The sequence below is a fragment of the Garra rufa genome, chromosome 22 (genome assembly GCF_049309525.1).
Source record: "Garra rufa chromosome 22, GarRuf1.0, whole genome shotgun sequence".
Taxonomy (NCBI): domain Eukaryota; kingdom Metazoa; phylum Chordata; class Actinopteri; order Cypriniformes; family Cyprinidae; genus Garra; species Garra rufa.
This window is the reverse complement of record NC_133382.1, coordinates 24222566-24241259: the sequence shown is the minus strand read 5'-3', so window position 1 is coordinate 24241259 and position 18694 is coordinate 24222566. Positions and strand designations below refer to the sequence as shown.

Sequence of the window (18694 nt, the reverse complement as noted above, 5' to 3'; positions counted from 1 at the left end):
CCATGTTTGATAGAAACCAGGCACTGCTCATCACCTGTAGAATACCATCCCAAAAGTAAAGTGTGCGTGTGCTGGTAGCAGCCTCATGCTGTGGGACTGTTTTTCAGTGGCAGAGACTGAGGGACTCGTCAGAGGAGAAGAAAAGCTCAATGCACCAAAATATTCAAATAAGCCTTAATGAAAACCCAGTCCAGAGCTTTCAGAACCTCAGAATGGGCACACAGCAAGAGTGGCTTATAGACAATTTTGTGAATGTCCTTGTGGCCCAGCCAGAGCCTGGGCTTGAACCAAATCAAACATTTCTGGAGAAACCTGAAAATGTCTGCCAGATACCATCCAAGCTGACAGAGCTTGTGAGGTAAGGCAAAGAATGGCAGATAATCCAACTGAGTACTGAGTTACTTATGCAATGTACTTATTTCAGTTTTTATTTTTAAGTTGTGGCAATTCTGTTTTTTTTTTTTTTTTTATCATTATGGTACTTGGAGTGTGGGAATTTTTTTTTAAACAATTTAACATAAGGCAGCAACATAAACTTGAAAAAAATGTAGGGGTATGAATACTTTTGCAAGTAACTGGATTACTTTCATCTTTCAGACAAATACAATCAGAGTTATATTAAAAATGTCCTTTATAATGGCAGTGAATGGGTGTTGAAACTTTGAAGCCAGAAAAAGTGCTTTAATCCATTATAGAAGTATTCCACACAGCTCCAAGGGGCTAATAAAGGCCCTCTGAAGCAAAGCAATGGGTTTGTGTAAGAAAATGATCCATATTTTAAACTATAAACTGTAATTGTTAAAAGTCACCTCTTGGCTTATATCGAAATCATCTGACATTTTTCTTTACAAATCCTCATTTTGTACTTCTAGTTCAAGACCGGTGTTTTGTTTTGCTTTCTCCACTGCACTTCTGCATTCGCCATTTCTCACCAGAACTTATGCTACACCCACATGCTACATCATCTGCTGGAGCGCCACTCTCCTGTGAATGCGTGTATGACAGTTAGCAGAAGCTAGATATTACGGTTTATAAAACGTGGATATTTTATTTCTCTTCAGAATGCCTTTATTAACTCCCTGGAGCCGTGTGGAGTACCTTTTTATGATGGCTAGATGAACTTTTTGGGGCTTCAAAATTTCAACACCCTTTTACTGCTATTATAAAGCTTGGAAGAGACTATTTTAATATAACTCTGATTGTATTCATCTGAAAGAAGAAAATCATAAACACCTAGGATGGTGGATAGGATTGACCAAGGAGTCAATCATGGGGTCATTTAGATTTTTGGGTGAACTATCCTCTTAATGCTTGTTTTGTCTTATTTTAAATCTTTTTATTACATCTTTAAGCCTTGAAAGTTTGCTGAGGCCCCCTAGTGGGCCCTTGCTCTTTTTGGTTGGTTTAAAAAACTTGTTGTACCAAATCATATTGGCAACCTTTAGTTTTTACAGTTTTTAGCTTTAGTCTCCATTCATTGTGATTACATCAAAATATACAATCAATACATATTTTGAAATTTTCTTCCTTTGTGAAAGGACATGAAGGTGAGTAAATTATAGGATTTTAATTTTTAAGTGAACTATCCCTTTAAAATCTGACCTTTGAGCAGTTGTTGTTGGATAGCTGAAGTGAACTTTCTCTGCTGTTGTTGTTGTTGTTGTCGTCGTCAGGGAGGGAGCCCTCAATTTCAAGTGACACACGCACAGACTCTTCCACAGACAGCTACAGCTACAAGCACTCTCGATCACACCATGAGTCCATGGCCTCCCATTTCTCTTCTGACTCTCAGGGAACTGTGGTGTGTAATCAGGACAGCAGCGGTTCCCAGAACAGCATGGACACTGCAGGTACTTTAACAAACACACACTCTCTGATATAAATTCTAAGAGCAAATGCGCCATGCTAAATCAAACTGAGAAGGCACGTGTCCTGTCAAAACTTAATCTAACTTTCATAAATGTAAAAGTCTGAGTTTTAATTTTTTTTCCTTAGGGGAGGTTCTTAAAGACCAGGTCACTCCTCTTTGTACGTCAAGGCCCTCATCTACTGGCCATCTGCAGGACTATAAAGAGACTGTGAATATGATCCACAGCAGACCCCTTTCATCGTCCTCTAGCTCAGGGGTAGGCGGCTCAGAGGCTGGGGCGCGGGCGAGGGATTGGGAAGACGAGAGCACCAGCAGTGAGTCCAAGTCCAGCTCCAGTGGAGGGTGCTATCGCCCCACATGGAGACCCAGAAGAGAAGCCCTGAACATTGACAGTATCTTCAGCCGGGAAAAGCATCGGCCGGCCGGCTATGCCACACTAGGACCTTCCCCGCTACCGGAGGACCCGATGTCACCAGGGCACAGTGAATTGGTCTCAGGGGCTGTGGCGGAGGGGTCAAACATTGTGGCAGCAGAGATGGGGGGCATGACCGATGGCTCAGGGGGCATGCCAGAAATGGGAGTGGAGCATCTACCAATCCCGCCACCTCTAAGAGGCATGGAACAGCAGCCTCGGCTAATCCAGAGGATGGAGAGTGGCTACGAAAGTAGTGAGAGGAACAGCAACAGCCCTATCAGCATGGACATGCCCCTCAGCGACAACCCCAGCACCAGTGCTCACAGGTAATACAGCAACTTGCCCAAACTAACTAACCTATATGTGAACCTGGATCACAAAACCAGTCTTAAGTAGCACAGGTATATTTGCAGCAATAGCCAAAAAATACATTGTATGGGTCGATTTTTCTTTTATGCCAAAAATCATTAGGGTATTAAGTAAAGATCACGTTCCAGAAAGATATTTTGTACATTTCCTACCGTAAATATATCAAAACTTATTTTTTTATTATTATTATGCATGGCTAAGAACTCAATTTAAACAATTTTAAAGGCGATTTTCTCAGTATTTAATTTTTTCGCACCCTCAGATTCCAGTATTTCAGATAGTTGTATCTTGGCCAAATATTGTCCTGTCCTAACCAAACATCAATAGAAGCTCATTTATTCAGCTTTCAGATGATTTATAAATCTGAATTTCATAAAATTGACCCTTATGACTGATTTTGTGGTCCAGGGTCACATATATCAGGGGTGTGCAGTCTATATAAGCTGTGAATGCCATTTGAGATGATGAGTTTAGGGACTGGCTTTTAATATTAACATTATTGTAAATTCTCTATCTGAGGTGTAATACGAAGCTCACATGTATGTAACAGTGTGGAATTAATTTATTTGCCAAACATGGGCAAATCTGTGAAATCTGTGCCAGTTATGGAGGGATTCAGGTGAGCAGATCCACAACAACTTTGGCACCTATACTCTGCTACTGTGAATTGTTATTATTGTTCCATGTCCATTGGTTTGTTGGCATGTAGGTGATTTAATGCGCAAGAAATGCTGTCTGCAAATTGCTTGTTCAAGCAGAAAATGTGTTGTTGCTGCTGCCAGATTTCGATGACCAAAAATCACACTGTATTTGATGCAAATCTAACTTGATTTCAATTTAAATCATAATTTAAAATTGAATAAAATAGAATACAGATTAAACAGAATACAGAATACAGTTTAACAATATTACTGTTTTTACTGTTTTTTTATCAAATAGTAAATGCAGCCTTAATTAAATTTGATGATTTGATTAACTTTTGTTTGTATTCATAATGTCATTAAATGGATTACGATTATGCGTAATATAACTCTACTACCTGCTGCTTAATTTTTTATATTTTCAATATTATATTATTATAAATAATATATGAAATATTAAGTTAGCTGAAACTGGCAAGCATCACCCGCACCTACCCTATCCTCTATGTCTGTACAATAATTTGATTTCATAAATTGTTTCTAATGGTGTTAATATTGACAGTGTTGGTTGAATTGAATTTTGCCAAGAAAACAGTATTAAATATATCATAAATATCTGTTCAGGATTGTACCATAAGCCTTAAATGATTACTTCACTTCCAGAATAAATATGTCCTGATAATTTACTCACCCCAATGTCATCCAAGGTGTTCATCTCTTTCTCTCTTCAGTCGAAGAATATTTAAGGTTTTTGAGGAAAACATTCCAGGATTTTTCTCCATATAGTGGACTTCAATGGGGACCAACGGGCTGAAGGTCCAAATTGCAGTTCCAATGCAGCTAAAAAAGGGCTCTACACAATCCCAGCCGAGGTCTTATGTAGCGAAACAATTGGTAATCTTTCTTAAAATAAAATATAAAAATTATTTATTTTTTAACCACAAATGCTAATTTTGCACTAGCTCTGTGATGTGCATTGTGTAAGCATGTTGAAAAAGTAATGTAGTACTAGTTCTTTATCAAAAAGGGTGAAAAACTATATCTTATTTTCTCCTCCAACTTCAAAAGCGTTCGCTAGTCAGCTTGCCCACTTGGTAGTGCAAGACAAGCATTTTGTGGTTAAAAAGTGTATTATTTTTATTTTTTTAGAAAATGATTGATCGTTTTGCTAGATAAGACCCTTATTCTTCGGCTGGGATCGTGTAGTGCCCTTTGAAGCTGCATTGAAACTGCAATTTGGACCTTCAAACCGTTGGCCACCATAGAAGTCTGACAAAAATCCTGGAATATTTTCCTCAAAAACCTTCATTTCTATTCGACTGAAGATAGAAAGACATTAACATCTTGGATGACATAGGGGTGAGTAAATCATCAGGAAAATTTTTATTCTGGAAGTGAACTAATCCTTTAATGTTGTAATCAACACAAACATAGACAAATTCACTATATAGACACTGAGAATCACTCTCATGATGTCTGAGTGAATGACATATGCTCTTCTCCCCCTCAGGGACAGTGGCAGTAAGAGACCCGTGACTTCTGGGCCCTCCTGGCGGACAGTGCCCAAGTCCAAAAGCAGCAGTGCCATCCTGCAAGACCTCAAATCACCCACCTGGAGCAGCACTCCATTGAGTTTGGGTGAGTCACCACCAGTCTTTGCCTGTGTGCATTAACCTGCTACTGCTACAAGGTGTTCATGTCAAGTGTTTAACTCAGACATGAATATTATAGTTACTTATTTATGTCTTTGCGTATGTGTAGGAGAGGGACGCAGCGAGCTGGATGAATTGCAAGAGGAAGTTGCTCGCAGGGCCAGGCAGCAGGAGCTCCAGAGGAAGAAGGAGAAGGAGAGAGAAGCAGCGCAGGGCTTCAACCCCAGACCCAGCAAGTTCATGGACCTGGACGAACTTCAGCACCAGGGTAAATGCCACCCAGGGCCAAACATTCAATAACCAAATGAAAAGAACATAAAATTTGTATTTAAAAAGAAAGCACACAGAGCTGGCAGAGTTTTGTATTACGGGTAATCCCTTCAACAAAAACCAGCTTAAACCAGCCTGAAGTGGTATTGATCATCCATTGAAGTTAGACATTTTTTAAATTGTTCATTTTGATGGCTGGCTAAGCTGTTTAGATCGGCCTGTTTTGATGCTTGTAGGGGGGTTTTGTCCAGGTTTTACCTGATCAGACCAACCGACCAGCTAAACCAACTTAAAGATATTGTTCACCGAAAAATTAAAACTCTGTCATTAATTGCTTACACTCATGTCATTCCAAAACCGTAAGACCTTTGTTCATCTTCTGAACACAAATTAAGATATTTTTGATGAATTCCAAGTGGTTTCTGATTCTGACCCTGTATGGACAGCAATGGAACTACCACGTTCAAGGCCCAGAAAGGTAGGGTTGGGTTAAGTTGTTGGTTTTGTTTTCTTTGTGCACAAGAAGTATTCTCATAGGTTCACAAAATTGAGGTTGAACCTGGGTCTTGAATGTTTCAGTTGTATTGCTGTCTATGCAGGGTCAGAAAGCCTTGGATTTCATCAAAAATATCTTAATTTGTGTTTCAAAGATGAACAAAGGACTTACGGGTTTGGAACAACATGAGGGTGAGTAATTAATGATTAATTCATTTTTGGTTTAACTATCTTTATTATTATCTATATCTATTATCTATTTATCTATATTAAATATAGTTGATATTAATTTTTTTATTGATTTTTTGATAGCTGGCTAAGCTGTTTAGGCTGGTCTGATTTAAAGCTTCTAGGGGGGTTTACATACTTTTTTACATACCAGCTAGACCAATTTAAGATCAACAAACCAGTTTAAGACCAGCTAAGATCAGCAAATTACTTTAGGCTTGTTTCTAGTGGTCCACGATTTATTGGTAACATATTGGTTATGAGTTGATATTAGAGATTTTTGAATTAAGCTGTTTAGGCTGGTCTGATTTAGTGCTTCTGGGGTGGCTTTTGACCTTATCAGGACGACCGAACTGCCAAACCAACTTATTGCCAACTTGACCATATACAGTTGAGATCAAAAGTTTACATCCTTCTTGCAGAATCTGCAAAATGTTATTTATTTTACCAAAATAAAATGGATCATACAAAATGCATGTTGTTGTTTATTTCACGAGTTCCCTCTTACAGATAATAAACTGAGTGAAAGGTTGAGCATATTTGGCGTGCTGTCCGGGAGAGGGCCTCGAGCTCGGTAGCCATTCCCGAGCCCGGGGCACTCCCCCGCCCAGGGGGAGGGGTCCGAGCTCAGCACTGGCCCGAACCCTATAAGCGCTCCCCCCTTAAGGGCAGAAGGTGAGGAGACGGGGTGGAGAAGGGGCGTTAACAAGACAAGAGATGGTGAAGGTAGGAATGTTGTGATATTTATAGGGATTTCCTGGGTTGATTGGATATGGAGGATAATTGCTAAGGGTGAACCAGCCGTGTTAATTATCTGAGCGAGCTCCTCCCGAAATTTGTTCAAAAACATCACTTAGTACTAACCTGAACATATTTCACATAACAGATGTTTACATATAGTCCACAAGATAAAATAATATTTAAATTTATAAAAAAGAGCATAAAAACATCCCCTTTATTCTTAATACTGTGTTGTTACTTGAATGATCCACAGCTGTGTTTTTTGTTTAGTGATAGTTGTTCATGAGTCCCTTGTTTGTCCTAACAGTTAAACTGCCTGCTGTTCTTAAGAAAAATCCTTCAGTTCCCACAATTTTTTTGGTTTTCCAGCATTTTTGTGTATTTGAACCCTTTCCAGCAATGATTGTATGATTTTGAGATCCATCTTTTCACACTGAGGACAACTGAGGGACTCATATGCACCTATTTAAAACTTTTTAAATTTGAAGATCAGGGTAAATGTAACTTAGTTTGTCTTCTGGGAAATGCGTAACTATCTTCTGTAGCCTCGGAAGGGCAGTACTAAATGAAAAATATGATCAGTGAGCATTTGAACCTTCTAATCGTTGCATATGAATCTCTCAGTTGTCCTCAGTGTGAAAAGATGAATCTCAAAATTACACAGTCCTGAAAAATGTTATGAAAAACAGCAGGCAGTTTAACTGTTCAGGACAAACAAGGGACCCATAACTATCAACAAACAAACAAAAACACAGCTGTGGATCATTCAGGTAATAAAACAGTATTAAGAATCATTTAAAAGGAGTCATTTTTATAAATTAAACTATTATTTTTCTCATGTGGACTATATATCTTTTATGTGAAATATCTTATTCAGGTCAGTACTAAATAAACAATAGCATGCATTTTGTATGATCCCTCTTATTTTGGTAAAATAATTACCATTTAGCAGATTCTAAAAGGGGGATGTAAACTTTTGACATCAGCTGTACTGGGAGACCAGCAAACCAGTTCAAATCAGCAGCCATCGAAACCAATTTAGGCTGGTTCAAACTTTTGTCCAGTAGGGATAGTTTGGAAGTAAAAGTCTACCTTTCTGTCTTCTAAACTCTACAACCAATGCAATGTCTCATAATCTTTAAATGGTAAAAGAATTTAAATATCATTATAACACCTTGTATTATAATATAAATATTGTAGATTGGAACCATAGCCTCAAAAACACTTATACACTCAAATCTTACATTTTTAATCTTGAATCAGAGTTCTCCCTAGTCAGCGTGCATGGTGTGTGTACAAACATGTCTTAATTGTGTTTGAGTTGTGTTGGTGGCAGTCATTAGACTGTGTGCGCTTGTGTGTCAGTGGACGTCTCCATTCCCGGTAAGCCGTGCAAACGGTGTTGAGTGGCGTGTTCCCGGCAACACATTGAGGGCTCCTGTGAGCAGTGTTTGTGCGTGTAAGAGCGTGTTCTCAGAGGCCTGGCCTTGGTGTGTTAATTGCAGGGAAGGGGGGCAGTTTTGAGCACTGCCTGGCGGAGGCTGACTCTCTCTTAGAGCAGTCGCTGCGCCTGGAGCAAGCTGGGGATACAGCTACAGCCCTGGCGCTCTCCCACCACGCTGTGTGTAAGTAATTCTAACCTGCCTCTGCTTGCTATGCCCAACTCCTACGCTGTCCGCTCGGGTAAACGTCACTTACCCAATAGATGCACTTTCTAGGTCCGTTTGGTAAGAAGCAGTTCCCGAAAACATTCATGTCCTCGCAACATGACACAAACCCACCAGTATTATCCCAACACTGCCTTCCCTTCCTGCAGCACCCTGTGTGTGTGTTTTTGCTTCTATTTGTCTCTCTGTGCGCCTGTTCTCCTTGTGTGTATGTGTGTGGCATATTATTTGTCATTATCTTGTCTTTGTTGTTTCAAGGGATGCACAATATATCCGTACTACAGTTTTTTTTGTATTGTTTTTTATTATTTTTAAATAGAAATTTGATATTTATTTATGCATGCTATTTTCCCTTATGTTTATATTTAGATATTTAGATTTACAAATAATTTAATAAAACTGCTAACTGTAATTTTTAACAAATCTCAATATGAATATGCATTTTGCATACAGTACTACTATGTTTTGATGCCTTTATGAAATGAACTTTAAAGGGATTGTTCACCCACAAATAAAAACAAATTATCATTAATTACTCACCCACATGTTGTTCCAAACCACTAAGACCTTCGCTCATTTTCAGAACACAAATTAAGATATTTTTAATGAAATCCATAAGCTTTCTGACCCTACATAGACAGCAACACAATTACCATGTTGAAGGTCAAGAAAGGTAGTAAGTACATGTATAAATTAGGGCTGCCCCCTAATAGTCAACTAACCAATAGTTGACGAGAAAAGGCTTGGTTGACCAAAATTTTATTAGTCGCAGAAAAAAAAATCCACAGGAAGTGGCGAAGTCACACAGTCCCTGACGGACAGATTATTAATGGCTGGTCTCTGTGGTAATATAGTGCATCGGGCAGGCCATCCAAATGCTCACCTATCAATCATCGACCTCAAATATGGCCTTTTATTTGAAAAAATGTATGTAGTAGTAGCCGGTGCGGTCACTTGCTCTTAAAATACTCCGTCATTTTTGGTCATACAGATAAAATCAAATCTGTAAGACTCATTTATTTATGTACACTCAGAATAACAACAAAATGTTGCGCTTTTGTAAAATAATTAAAGCAAACAGAATGTGCTTTCTGCCGTCTCGGCCTCTATGAACTTGAGCACGAAACTTCGAAACTCAGTGTATACTTGCCCTACAGACATGTAAAAAATATATCTATAGAGAGCGAAATGTCTACTTTTAAATAAACCAATTCAAATAGAAAACAAATATTCTCAGATTATGAGAACATGCGTACAGGAGCATCACTACTGTGGAGATGAAGAATCAGTGTCGCCAACTTCATCTCTTAAGCTGAAAACAAAGAAAGCACTAGTTTATCAATACATTATTATAACGTTAATGCAGTCTCCTTGTTGTTTTTCCCAGACACATTCATAATTATTATATATAACATTGCGCTGTGGCAAGCTTTTTTGTGTGAGCTTGAGCGCTTATTAGGCTATGTAGGTAATTAAAGGCTCATTATTATGATTTATATGGTTTATTAATAAACATGTGACTACTAGTCGACCAGAGAAATCTTTAGTCGAGGACAGCTCTAGTTAAAATAGAGGAAATCATTGAATAAAGTTGTTATTTTTGTTTTCTTTGCACACAAAAAGTATTCTCATAGCTTCATGAAATTAAGGTTGAAATGCTGATGTCACATGGACTATTTTATCAATGTCCTTACTACTTTTCTGGGCCTTGAATGTGGAAGTTGCATTGCTGTCTATGCAGGGTCAGAAAGCTCTTGGATTTCATCAAAAATATCTTAATTTGTGTTCTAAAGATGTGTTCTTTAGATAAAATCGTATGAAATTTATTGCGAGTTATTGATAACATGAAAATAATGTTCATCTTATTTTAATGTATTGCATTTTGTTTACTTTTTTTAATTTAATAACTGTATTTTTTTCTTTATTTTAATTGAATATTCAGTGCATCCCTGTTTCTGTTCTCTTACTGCTGTGATCAGAGTCACCATTTGCACAGATTTTCACAATCTGATTGGATGACTGGGCATGTGGCTCTGCCTGTTGATTGTTAATACCGCTGATAGTGGCGTGCTATTGAAAAGCGCTCGGCTTTGGCCATTTAAGAGCCCCAATCTGTGCCAGACCGATCTGTGCCAGACAGAGGCTGGAACAATTGTAATCCTTTTTTTATTTGAACATTTCATTCTGTCCATTTGGGACACCATTTGAATGGGCCTCACCCAAGCCACACGCAAACCTAAATCCATTCTGGATTCACAATCATAACATTCCCGACCTCAATAAATCCTTTTTGGTGGAAGAATTGGATTGTAATTGTGCTGAGCCGTCGTGTGTGGACACTGGCGCACAATCCTGCCTAAATCTCTACGCACTCTCCAAATTAAAACAAAAAAGGTGGCTGTGTATCTCACGCTTACCTGGAACAACAGCATTTTTTGTCTGAAGCGCTGGCATACCTGCTTGAATGATTAATGAGCAGAGAACAATTTCAGCCATGCAAAACTCTCCACAAAGCTATTTATACCACTCACAAACCACTATCCTGGTCGGCAAACCCTCCATCTCTGTCTCGCTTTGCTTACGGTATGTGTGTGCATGTCTGTATATGTGAGGCGCAGCACTAATATATGTAAAGGGAAGACAGCTTTTGTAAATATTTCCACTCTTCACATCCCCGCAGACCTTTTACTGTCTCATCGAGACAGATCCGATTTGGCCAAAAGCGCATACAGGCCTCTAAGATCCAGTGGCAGTCTATAAGGTCATGCCTTCACTATATAGAAGAATAGTTTCCTGTTCCTCTGGCCGAACGAAAGCAATGCCTGCCACAACCCTGCAATCCATCATTGGTTTTGTGTGTGTCTATGTTTGTGTGTCTGTCCTGGCTGTCGCTCCTGCTTCCTGTGTCTTCAGTCTGTGGTGTGCCGTCCTAAAACTTTGCCCCTTTGCATCTGGCAGAACGCCATCAGCTCCTTTTCAACCCATTGAAAGCGATGCGCGTCATCTGCAGTTAAAGCTAGCTCAGGCGCAGCTGGTGTTGACAGCAGTAAATGTTCTGAAAATAGCATTTTTATGATAGGCAGAATTAATGCTAAACCAGACTTAAACGAAACAGGTTCAAGGGAACCATGGCAACACTAACTTCCCATGCGGTTTTCCATGTAACAGCCCCAGACGGGAGAGCAACCAAATCAACTGTTTCCTAATGCGAACTCATTTTGGGATGCAATTAACAGTTAATCAGTGTGATGGATCTCAACATGTTGTTTAGTACACATTGCGAACGAGGGCTTAAAAGCTCAATCACAGTCGTTGGTTTCTCTCTTGTCGTTCAGCAGAGCAGCCCAGTGCTTCTCCATGTTATGATCTTTCTGAAATCTGTTTATGTCACTCATTGTGAATGGGTTTGTTCAGTAAGCAAAATACTGCACAACAGCAGGTTATGTGTTTTTAAAAGGCAATGTGAAAATTATTGAGCTCAGGGGTGTCATGCACCTATTTGTTTGAGCAGTTAGAGATGCACGATTAATCGTTAAAAGGTCGCAATCTCCATTCAAACTCCCAAGCAATGTCATTTCGAAATGACAATGATTCGCCTGTGTCTAGTAAACGTTTGGCAAAGGAACATTCAAATCTGCGTTCACGCTAAGGTTGACACAGAGAGAGTAGTTACCATGTTTAGGCAAGATACAGCTTCACAAACAGTCATTTCAACAATGAAGGATTATTTCTGTCTTACATTCATTTATATTATCACAGAATTATTGGGATAAAAATTTATAGCTGTGATATAAACAATAATGTCTGTGGTAGTGATCAAAATAGTATGGAAGCCCATTTCCGCCACTGAAAAAAAGTTTTTACGACTTTATATCTCACAATTTTGGCTTTTTTCTCAGAATTTAAGATATAAACTTACAATTCAGACTTTTTTCCCACAAATTTGAGTTTATACGAGTCTATTACTACTTTAAAAAAAAAAAAAAAAAAAAAAAAAAATCTCAGAATTGTGACTTTTAAAGTCCAATTATTTTTTCCCAAAGGGGGAATAAAGACTGATATATTTTCAGAATTCCGAGTATATATATTTCTCAATTCTGACTTAATAACTCGGAATTGCGAGTTTATACTACGCAATTCTGACATTATTTCTCAGAATTGCGAGTTTATATCACGTAATTCTGAGGAAAAAAGTCAGAATTGCAAATTTGTATCACAATTCTGAGGAAAAAAGTCAGAAATGTCAGATAAAGTGTCGTAATAACCTTTTTTTAACTGTAAATTTGCTTCTAATTGCTGCTAATTTTTAGAAAATTGTGAGATGTAAATTTGCAATTGCAAGAAAAAAGTCTGGCGTGTAAGATAAAGAGTTGCTTTTAAATTTTTTATTCATCGGTGGAAATTTGTTTCCAATAAATAAAGCAAATTACCTTTTGAGAGTAATTTTTGCTTCAAATAATATTTGTGTCGAGTTTATATCTTGCAATTCTGACATTATAACTCGCAAGATACACTAGTAAGATATAAACTTGCACTTATGAGAAAAAAAGTCTGATTTGTGAGTTTATGTCTCACAGTTTTGGCTTTCTAACTCACAAGCGCATTTATATCATGCAATTTTCTTAGAATTGCGAGTTTGTATCACGCAATTCTGAGAAAAGAAGTCTGAATTGGTAGATGTAAATTCGCAATTGCAAGAAAAAAGTCAGAATTGTAAGATAAAGTTTCGCTTGTACCTTTTTAAATTTTTTAATCATTGGCAGAAATGGGCTTCCATAAAATAAAGCAGATCACTAATTTGTAATTAGTAATTTTCGCTTCTAATAAGGTTTCTGTCAAGTTATCGCAATTCTGACTTCGTATCTCACAAGATACTCACAAGAAGTTCTGACTTTATAAACTGCAAGTTTATTTCATGCAGTTCTAATTTCATGTCCCAGAATTGCAAGTTTATATCACAATTCTCAAAAAAAAAAAAAAAAAAAACGTCAGAATTGTGAGTTTGTATCATGCAATTCTGAGAAAAAAAATTGAAATGTGAGATGTAAACTCACAATTGTAAGAAAAAAAGTCATAATTGTGAGATAAAGGGCTTCCATAAAATAAAGCAAATCACTTTTGGAAAGTAATTTTCGCTTCTAATCACGTTTGTGTCGAGTTTCTCACAATTTTGACTTTATAACTCACTCATGAGAAATAAACTACGCTCATGAGATATAAACTCGCAATTCTGAGAAAAAAGTCAGATTTGTGAGTTTATATCTTGCAATTCTGACTTTATATTTCGCAATTGCAAGTTTATATCATGCAATTCTGAGAAAAAAAATGCAAATTGTGAGATATAAACTCGCAATTCTGAGAGAAAAAAGTCAGATTTGTGAGTTTATATCTTGCAATTCTGACTTTATAAGTCGCAATTGCAAGTTTATATCATGCAATTCTGACTTCATTTCTCAGAATTGCAAGTTTATATCACAATTCTCAGAAAGTCAGAATTGTGAGTTTTTATCATGCAATAATGAGAAAAAAAATCTGAAATGTGAGATGTACAGTAAACTCACAATTGTGAGAAAAATGTCAGAATTGTGAGACAAAGGGTTGCATTTACTTTTTTAATATTTTTTTCAATGGCAGACGTGGGCTTATATAAAGCAAATCACCTTTTGAAAGTAATTTTTACTTCAAATAATGTTTGTGTCGAGTTTATGTTTCACAGTTCTGACTTTATAACTGGCAATAATTAATTCCAATTAATTAAATACTTTTAAGTAGACTGCAGCAATAAATATTTAGTCAGCCTTTAGTAATTTACACATTATTTAGTTTAGTTCAGAATCTATTTGAGACAAAATGTTTCATATTTCTCAATTTATCCAGAATCGTGCAGCTCCAATCCATAGTTTAATCAGAAAGTGTTCAAATTTTGACCTAATATACAATTTTTGTTTTAATAAAAAAAAGCGTGACACTTCTGATGCAAGCTACTGTTATCGACCCATTACATGCAGTCAACTATGTGTCAACTTTAATGAACTAGCGTGCAAAGCTTTTGCCTATTGAACACCCTAGAGCTCACTCTGGGGTGAAAGGTGGGATATATCCCACCATCACCCTCTCTTCTTTCTTTCAATTTCACTACTTTGTCGTTTCTATAACAAAGAAATGGTCCGCATGCCGGCCCCTCATAACTCAGCTCTTTCTTTTTCTTTTCTGCATTTTCTTTTCTTCTGCTCTTCTTTCCTTTCCCTTTCTGTTGTTCTTTTGCATTATAGCTAAACTAAGATTTTCCATGCATGAGGGCAGTGCTAACACTCATAGCAGGACTATGGCTGCTGACGCCAAGCTGCAAAAATGCATGAGGAGAGCGCGGGGCCTACAACAGCGCATGCAGCAACAGCAAGAGCAGCAGCAGGAGCCCAGCCGCCCACAGGGGCCCACCAGGTACCTGTACTGTCACCCTGTGTGTCCAGCTTAACCGCTTATTCAGATCTGTACTCTCTCAGACCGCTAGGTCTGTTAGGGTTGTGTGGTGTAACGATGCATAGTCAGTACCGCGGTACCAAAAGTTTGAAAACAGTACAATACCAGCATACAGAGGTTATTTGTGACCCTGGACCACAAAACCAGTCTTAAGTAGCACGGGTATATTTGTAGCAATAGCCAAAAATACATTGCATGAGTCAAAATGATCAAGTTTTATTTTATTCCAGAAATCATTAGGATATTAAGTAAAGATCTTGTTCCATGAAGATATTTTATACATTTCCTACCGTAAATATATCAAAACTTAATTTTTGATTAGTAATATGCATTGCTAAGAATTTGATATGGATAACTTTAAAGGCGATTTAATCAATATTTTGACTTTTTTGCACCCTCAGATTCTAGATTTTCAAATAGTTGTATCTTAACCAAATATTCTATCCTAACAAACCATACATCAATGGAAAGCTTATTTATTCAATTTTCAGATGTATAAATCTCAGTTTCAAAAAATTAAATTGACCCTCATTACTGGTTTTGTGGTTTAGGCTCACATTTGTGAAACAAAAAATATAATTAATTGTTAGTATAATAATACCCATTGGGTTACAGAAATCAAATTCGGTTTGTATAAAATGTCAACTGTTTTGATATATTACATTTATGCACTGGGATATTTTGATTTAACAAGATTTATAGATTTATATGAATTTACATGAATGTATGTTTTATGTTGTATATGTTTGTTGTTAATTCTATGGCACTGCTTGATTTAAAATGGAACTTATGTAATAAATGTCATGTTTATTTCAGTTATTGGTACATTTTTAATTGGTATGATATACAAATCTGTCTGTTTTTAGGGTTGTATCTTTACTTCAAGGCTGGTATTGTACTAAAGTCAAAATTTTGGTTTTAAAGCCAACCCTTGCGTCTGTTCTTTTTTTATTTATTTATTTTTATTTTTTTCATTGGGAAAATGTGGATTTTTGTGAAGTTGTAATGAGCTTTGTCTTTGGTTATATTTCTGTGATTGTGATGCAGTTCTAGCTTAAAGGATTAGTTTACTTCCAGAGCAAAAATTTACTGATAATTTACTCACACCCATGTCTTTCTTTCTTTAGTTGGAAATACAATTTTTTGAGGAAAACATTCCAGGATTTTTCTCCATATCATGGAGTTAAAAGGTGGCCATTGGTTTAAAGGTCCAAATTGCAGTTTCAATGCAGTTTTAAGGAGTCTACACAATCCCAGCCGAGAAATGAGTGTCTAAAAATTAAAAATTGATGTACTTTTAACCACAAATGACTCCCAGTGAAGTCCACTATATGAAGAGAAATCCTAAAATCTTTTCCTCAAAAATAAACGTAATTTCGACTAAAGAAAGAAAGAAAGACGAAATTAACATATTGGATGACATGGAGGTGAGTAAATTATCAGTAAATTTTTATTCTGGAAGTGATCTAATCCTTTAAAAGATCTCCTTACCTTTCATACATTACCAAACTGATAAGTTTGTCAGAATGCTGTGATATTTTACTCTCACAAAGAGCTATGGTTGCTTTGGGTTTGGTTGTTTGTTTTCCAGAGCTTTTGGATGTTCATTTTTAATTTAAAACCACACATACAGACAGGACGGGTGTTATAGATTCCCAATAAGTCAGAGTATTGGAAGCCGGGTTGCAGTCGGCTGAGTTATTGGCAAACCCAAGCTAGCGAATGGCTGCCCACCTATATTACATACACATGGCATGCCACTTCACTAATAAAGTAGAACAATGCAACAGTCACTGCAGCAGTGTGTCCCGTGGAATGCGGTTGTTTTATTTTATTTTTTTCTAGTTCCCTGCTTTCTTATTCCCCTCCATCGATTAAAGGCGTCGATGTGATGTATGGCCTGACCTGGCCAAAGCCCTTGGGTAATTACCCAATGTAGTGCTTGAGGAAGTATTTACAGTAAATGAGCACTCGAGCACATTAATCAGGGATGTTTACCTCTGTACCAATCTTCTCCGAGTTCACTTGCCTCTATACCCACTCTAGGGCATGCAGCAACCGCCAGGAACCACCTATTAGGGGTGTGCCCAAATAGTGAATCCGTATTCGGAAAGGCAAGGAAAATGAATAATGTGTTCTACGGCGCCACTACAGGGACATGTTAGCCGCTTGCTAGCGGTAGCTTGTTACTTTTCAGTACATAAAATGTCACTTACCACATAAACAGAGTAAGGAGAGATGACTGATAGGACGATGGCTCTATTGATTTAAAATTCTAGAATCTGAGGGTGCAAAAAAATCTAAATAGTGAGAAAATTTCCTTTAAACTTGTCCAAATTAAATTCTTAGATATGCATATTACTAATCAAAAATTAAGTTTTGATATATTTACGGTGGAAAATTGACAAAATATCTTCATGGAACATGATCTTTACTCAATATTCGAATGATTTTTGGCATAAAAGGAAAATCGATAATTTTGACCCATGCAATGTATATTTGGCTTATATCTCATATTTATTCCCTTTAGGGTTTCCGTAGTACACGTCATTTCCTTTTCAAACACGGTATTCGAATTCGGGCACATCAGATGTCTCAGATAATCAAACCAACTTTAAACAGTTAATTACTTACTATTAACTTAATGTTGTTATAACCTTAGATTTTATAGTTTCTCCAATCACTTCAGTTTAATATGTGGCTATTTAAACAGTTTTAACCATGGTATTCATTGTTTTTAGGTTAAATGTAAATATAAATATAAATGATTATGCAAAATGATTAGTTAAGAACACATTTCTGGTTTAATACCAATGAAGAGGTGCTGAAATTGCTTTATTGACGGATCCCATATGTGTCTCTAAAGGTCCAAAATTTTTGTATGCGTTTTTTCACATTCGTCAAAATTTGTCACAGTGGCTCAAAATTGTCAAAACCTCTCAAAATGCTTGATACAAATGCAGAAAATTTAACCCGATTTCAAATTTTTTTATGACTGACAAAATGTTAACAGTGTCAGATTTAGGGATCCCTGCACATCTGTACTAAAAGCAACTGCACAATGCAGTGAAAACACTGAGGATTGTGTGTTTGCATTTTTCAGAGGCTTTTTACTCGTATTAGATAAAGATTTATCTGAAGATGAATCTATCACATGGGTCATCGGTGGGTCGCTGAGGGCCAGTAGAGATGAAGGAGGATTGATGGTGTTCTGATGGATACTCTGCTTTGCTTTATTAGAGGTGAATGCAGATAGTGAGCAGGTTTCCCTTCTGGAGCAAAGCCAACCCTCATTCTCATGCACTCCAATTCTGGGGAGCTTTTGGGCGTATTTATGGCTGCTGTAACTCTGGTTTATACGACGACTATGAAAATGATGTCAAGGTCGCATAGTGCGTCAGCTGTGGAAAGCACGTGGGGACTGTGTGTGTGTCTGTGTGAATGTGTGTGTGCATTGTATGAGAAGTGGCTCATGAATACTGGTGTGAAGGACGCAGGTCTCCTTGAATTTGGTCCTTGGCTGCATTGTAACCTTTGTGAGTTAGAAAATGTTAGAATGGGTTTCATGCAGCAAAGCATTTTCAGGTACGATTGGATTTTTGAAATGAATGTGTACTGATTTACAAATATAACACCAATTGGTCTTATCAAAGACACATTTTATGTTTAGTCTGCCTTGATGAATAAGTACATACTGCATATTTGTGGCAATATTAAAATATATCTCAAATGTATATATGTATTTTATGTGTGACAGCACTTATAAAATGTTACCCTGGGCCACAAAATCAGTCGTAAGGGTAAATTTTTTTAAATTTAGATTTATATTTAACATCTGAAAGCTGAATAAATAAGCTTTCCATTGA

General features: G+C 37.1%; 1 protein-coding gene across 3 annotated transcripts in view; it reads left to right on the top strand.

The window, feature by feature from the left end:
- Positions 1–18694, top strand: part of usp54b (ubiquitin specific peptidase 54b) — a 138900-nt gene that overhangs the window by 108053 nt on the left and 12153 nt on the right. For all 3 annotated transcript variants that reach the window (XM_073827753.1, XM_073827752.1, XM_073827754.1), the window contains 6 exons: positions 1674–1850; positions 1996–2611; positions 4806–4933; positions 5057–5215; positions 8187–8306; positions 14621–14789. In XM_073827753.1, coding sequence (XP_073683854.1) covers positions 1674–1850; positions 1996–2611; positions 4806–4933; positions 5057–5215; positions 8187–8306; positions 14621–14789 — 1369 coding nt within the window. The remainder of the gene's footprint in view (positions 1–1673; positions 1851–1995; positions 2612–4805; positions 4934–5056; positions 5216–8186; positions 8307–14620; positions 14790–18694) is intronic.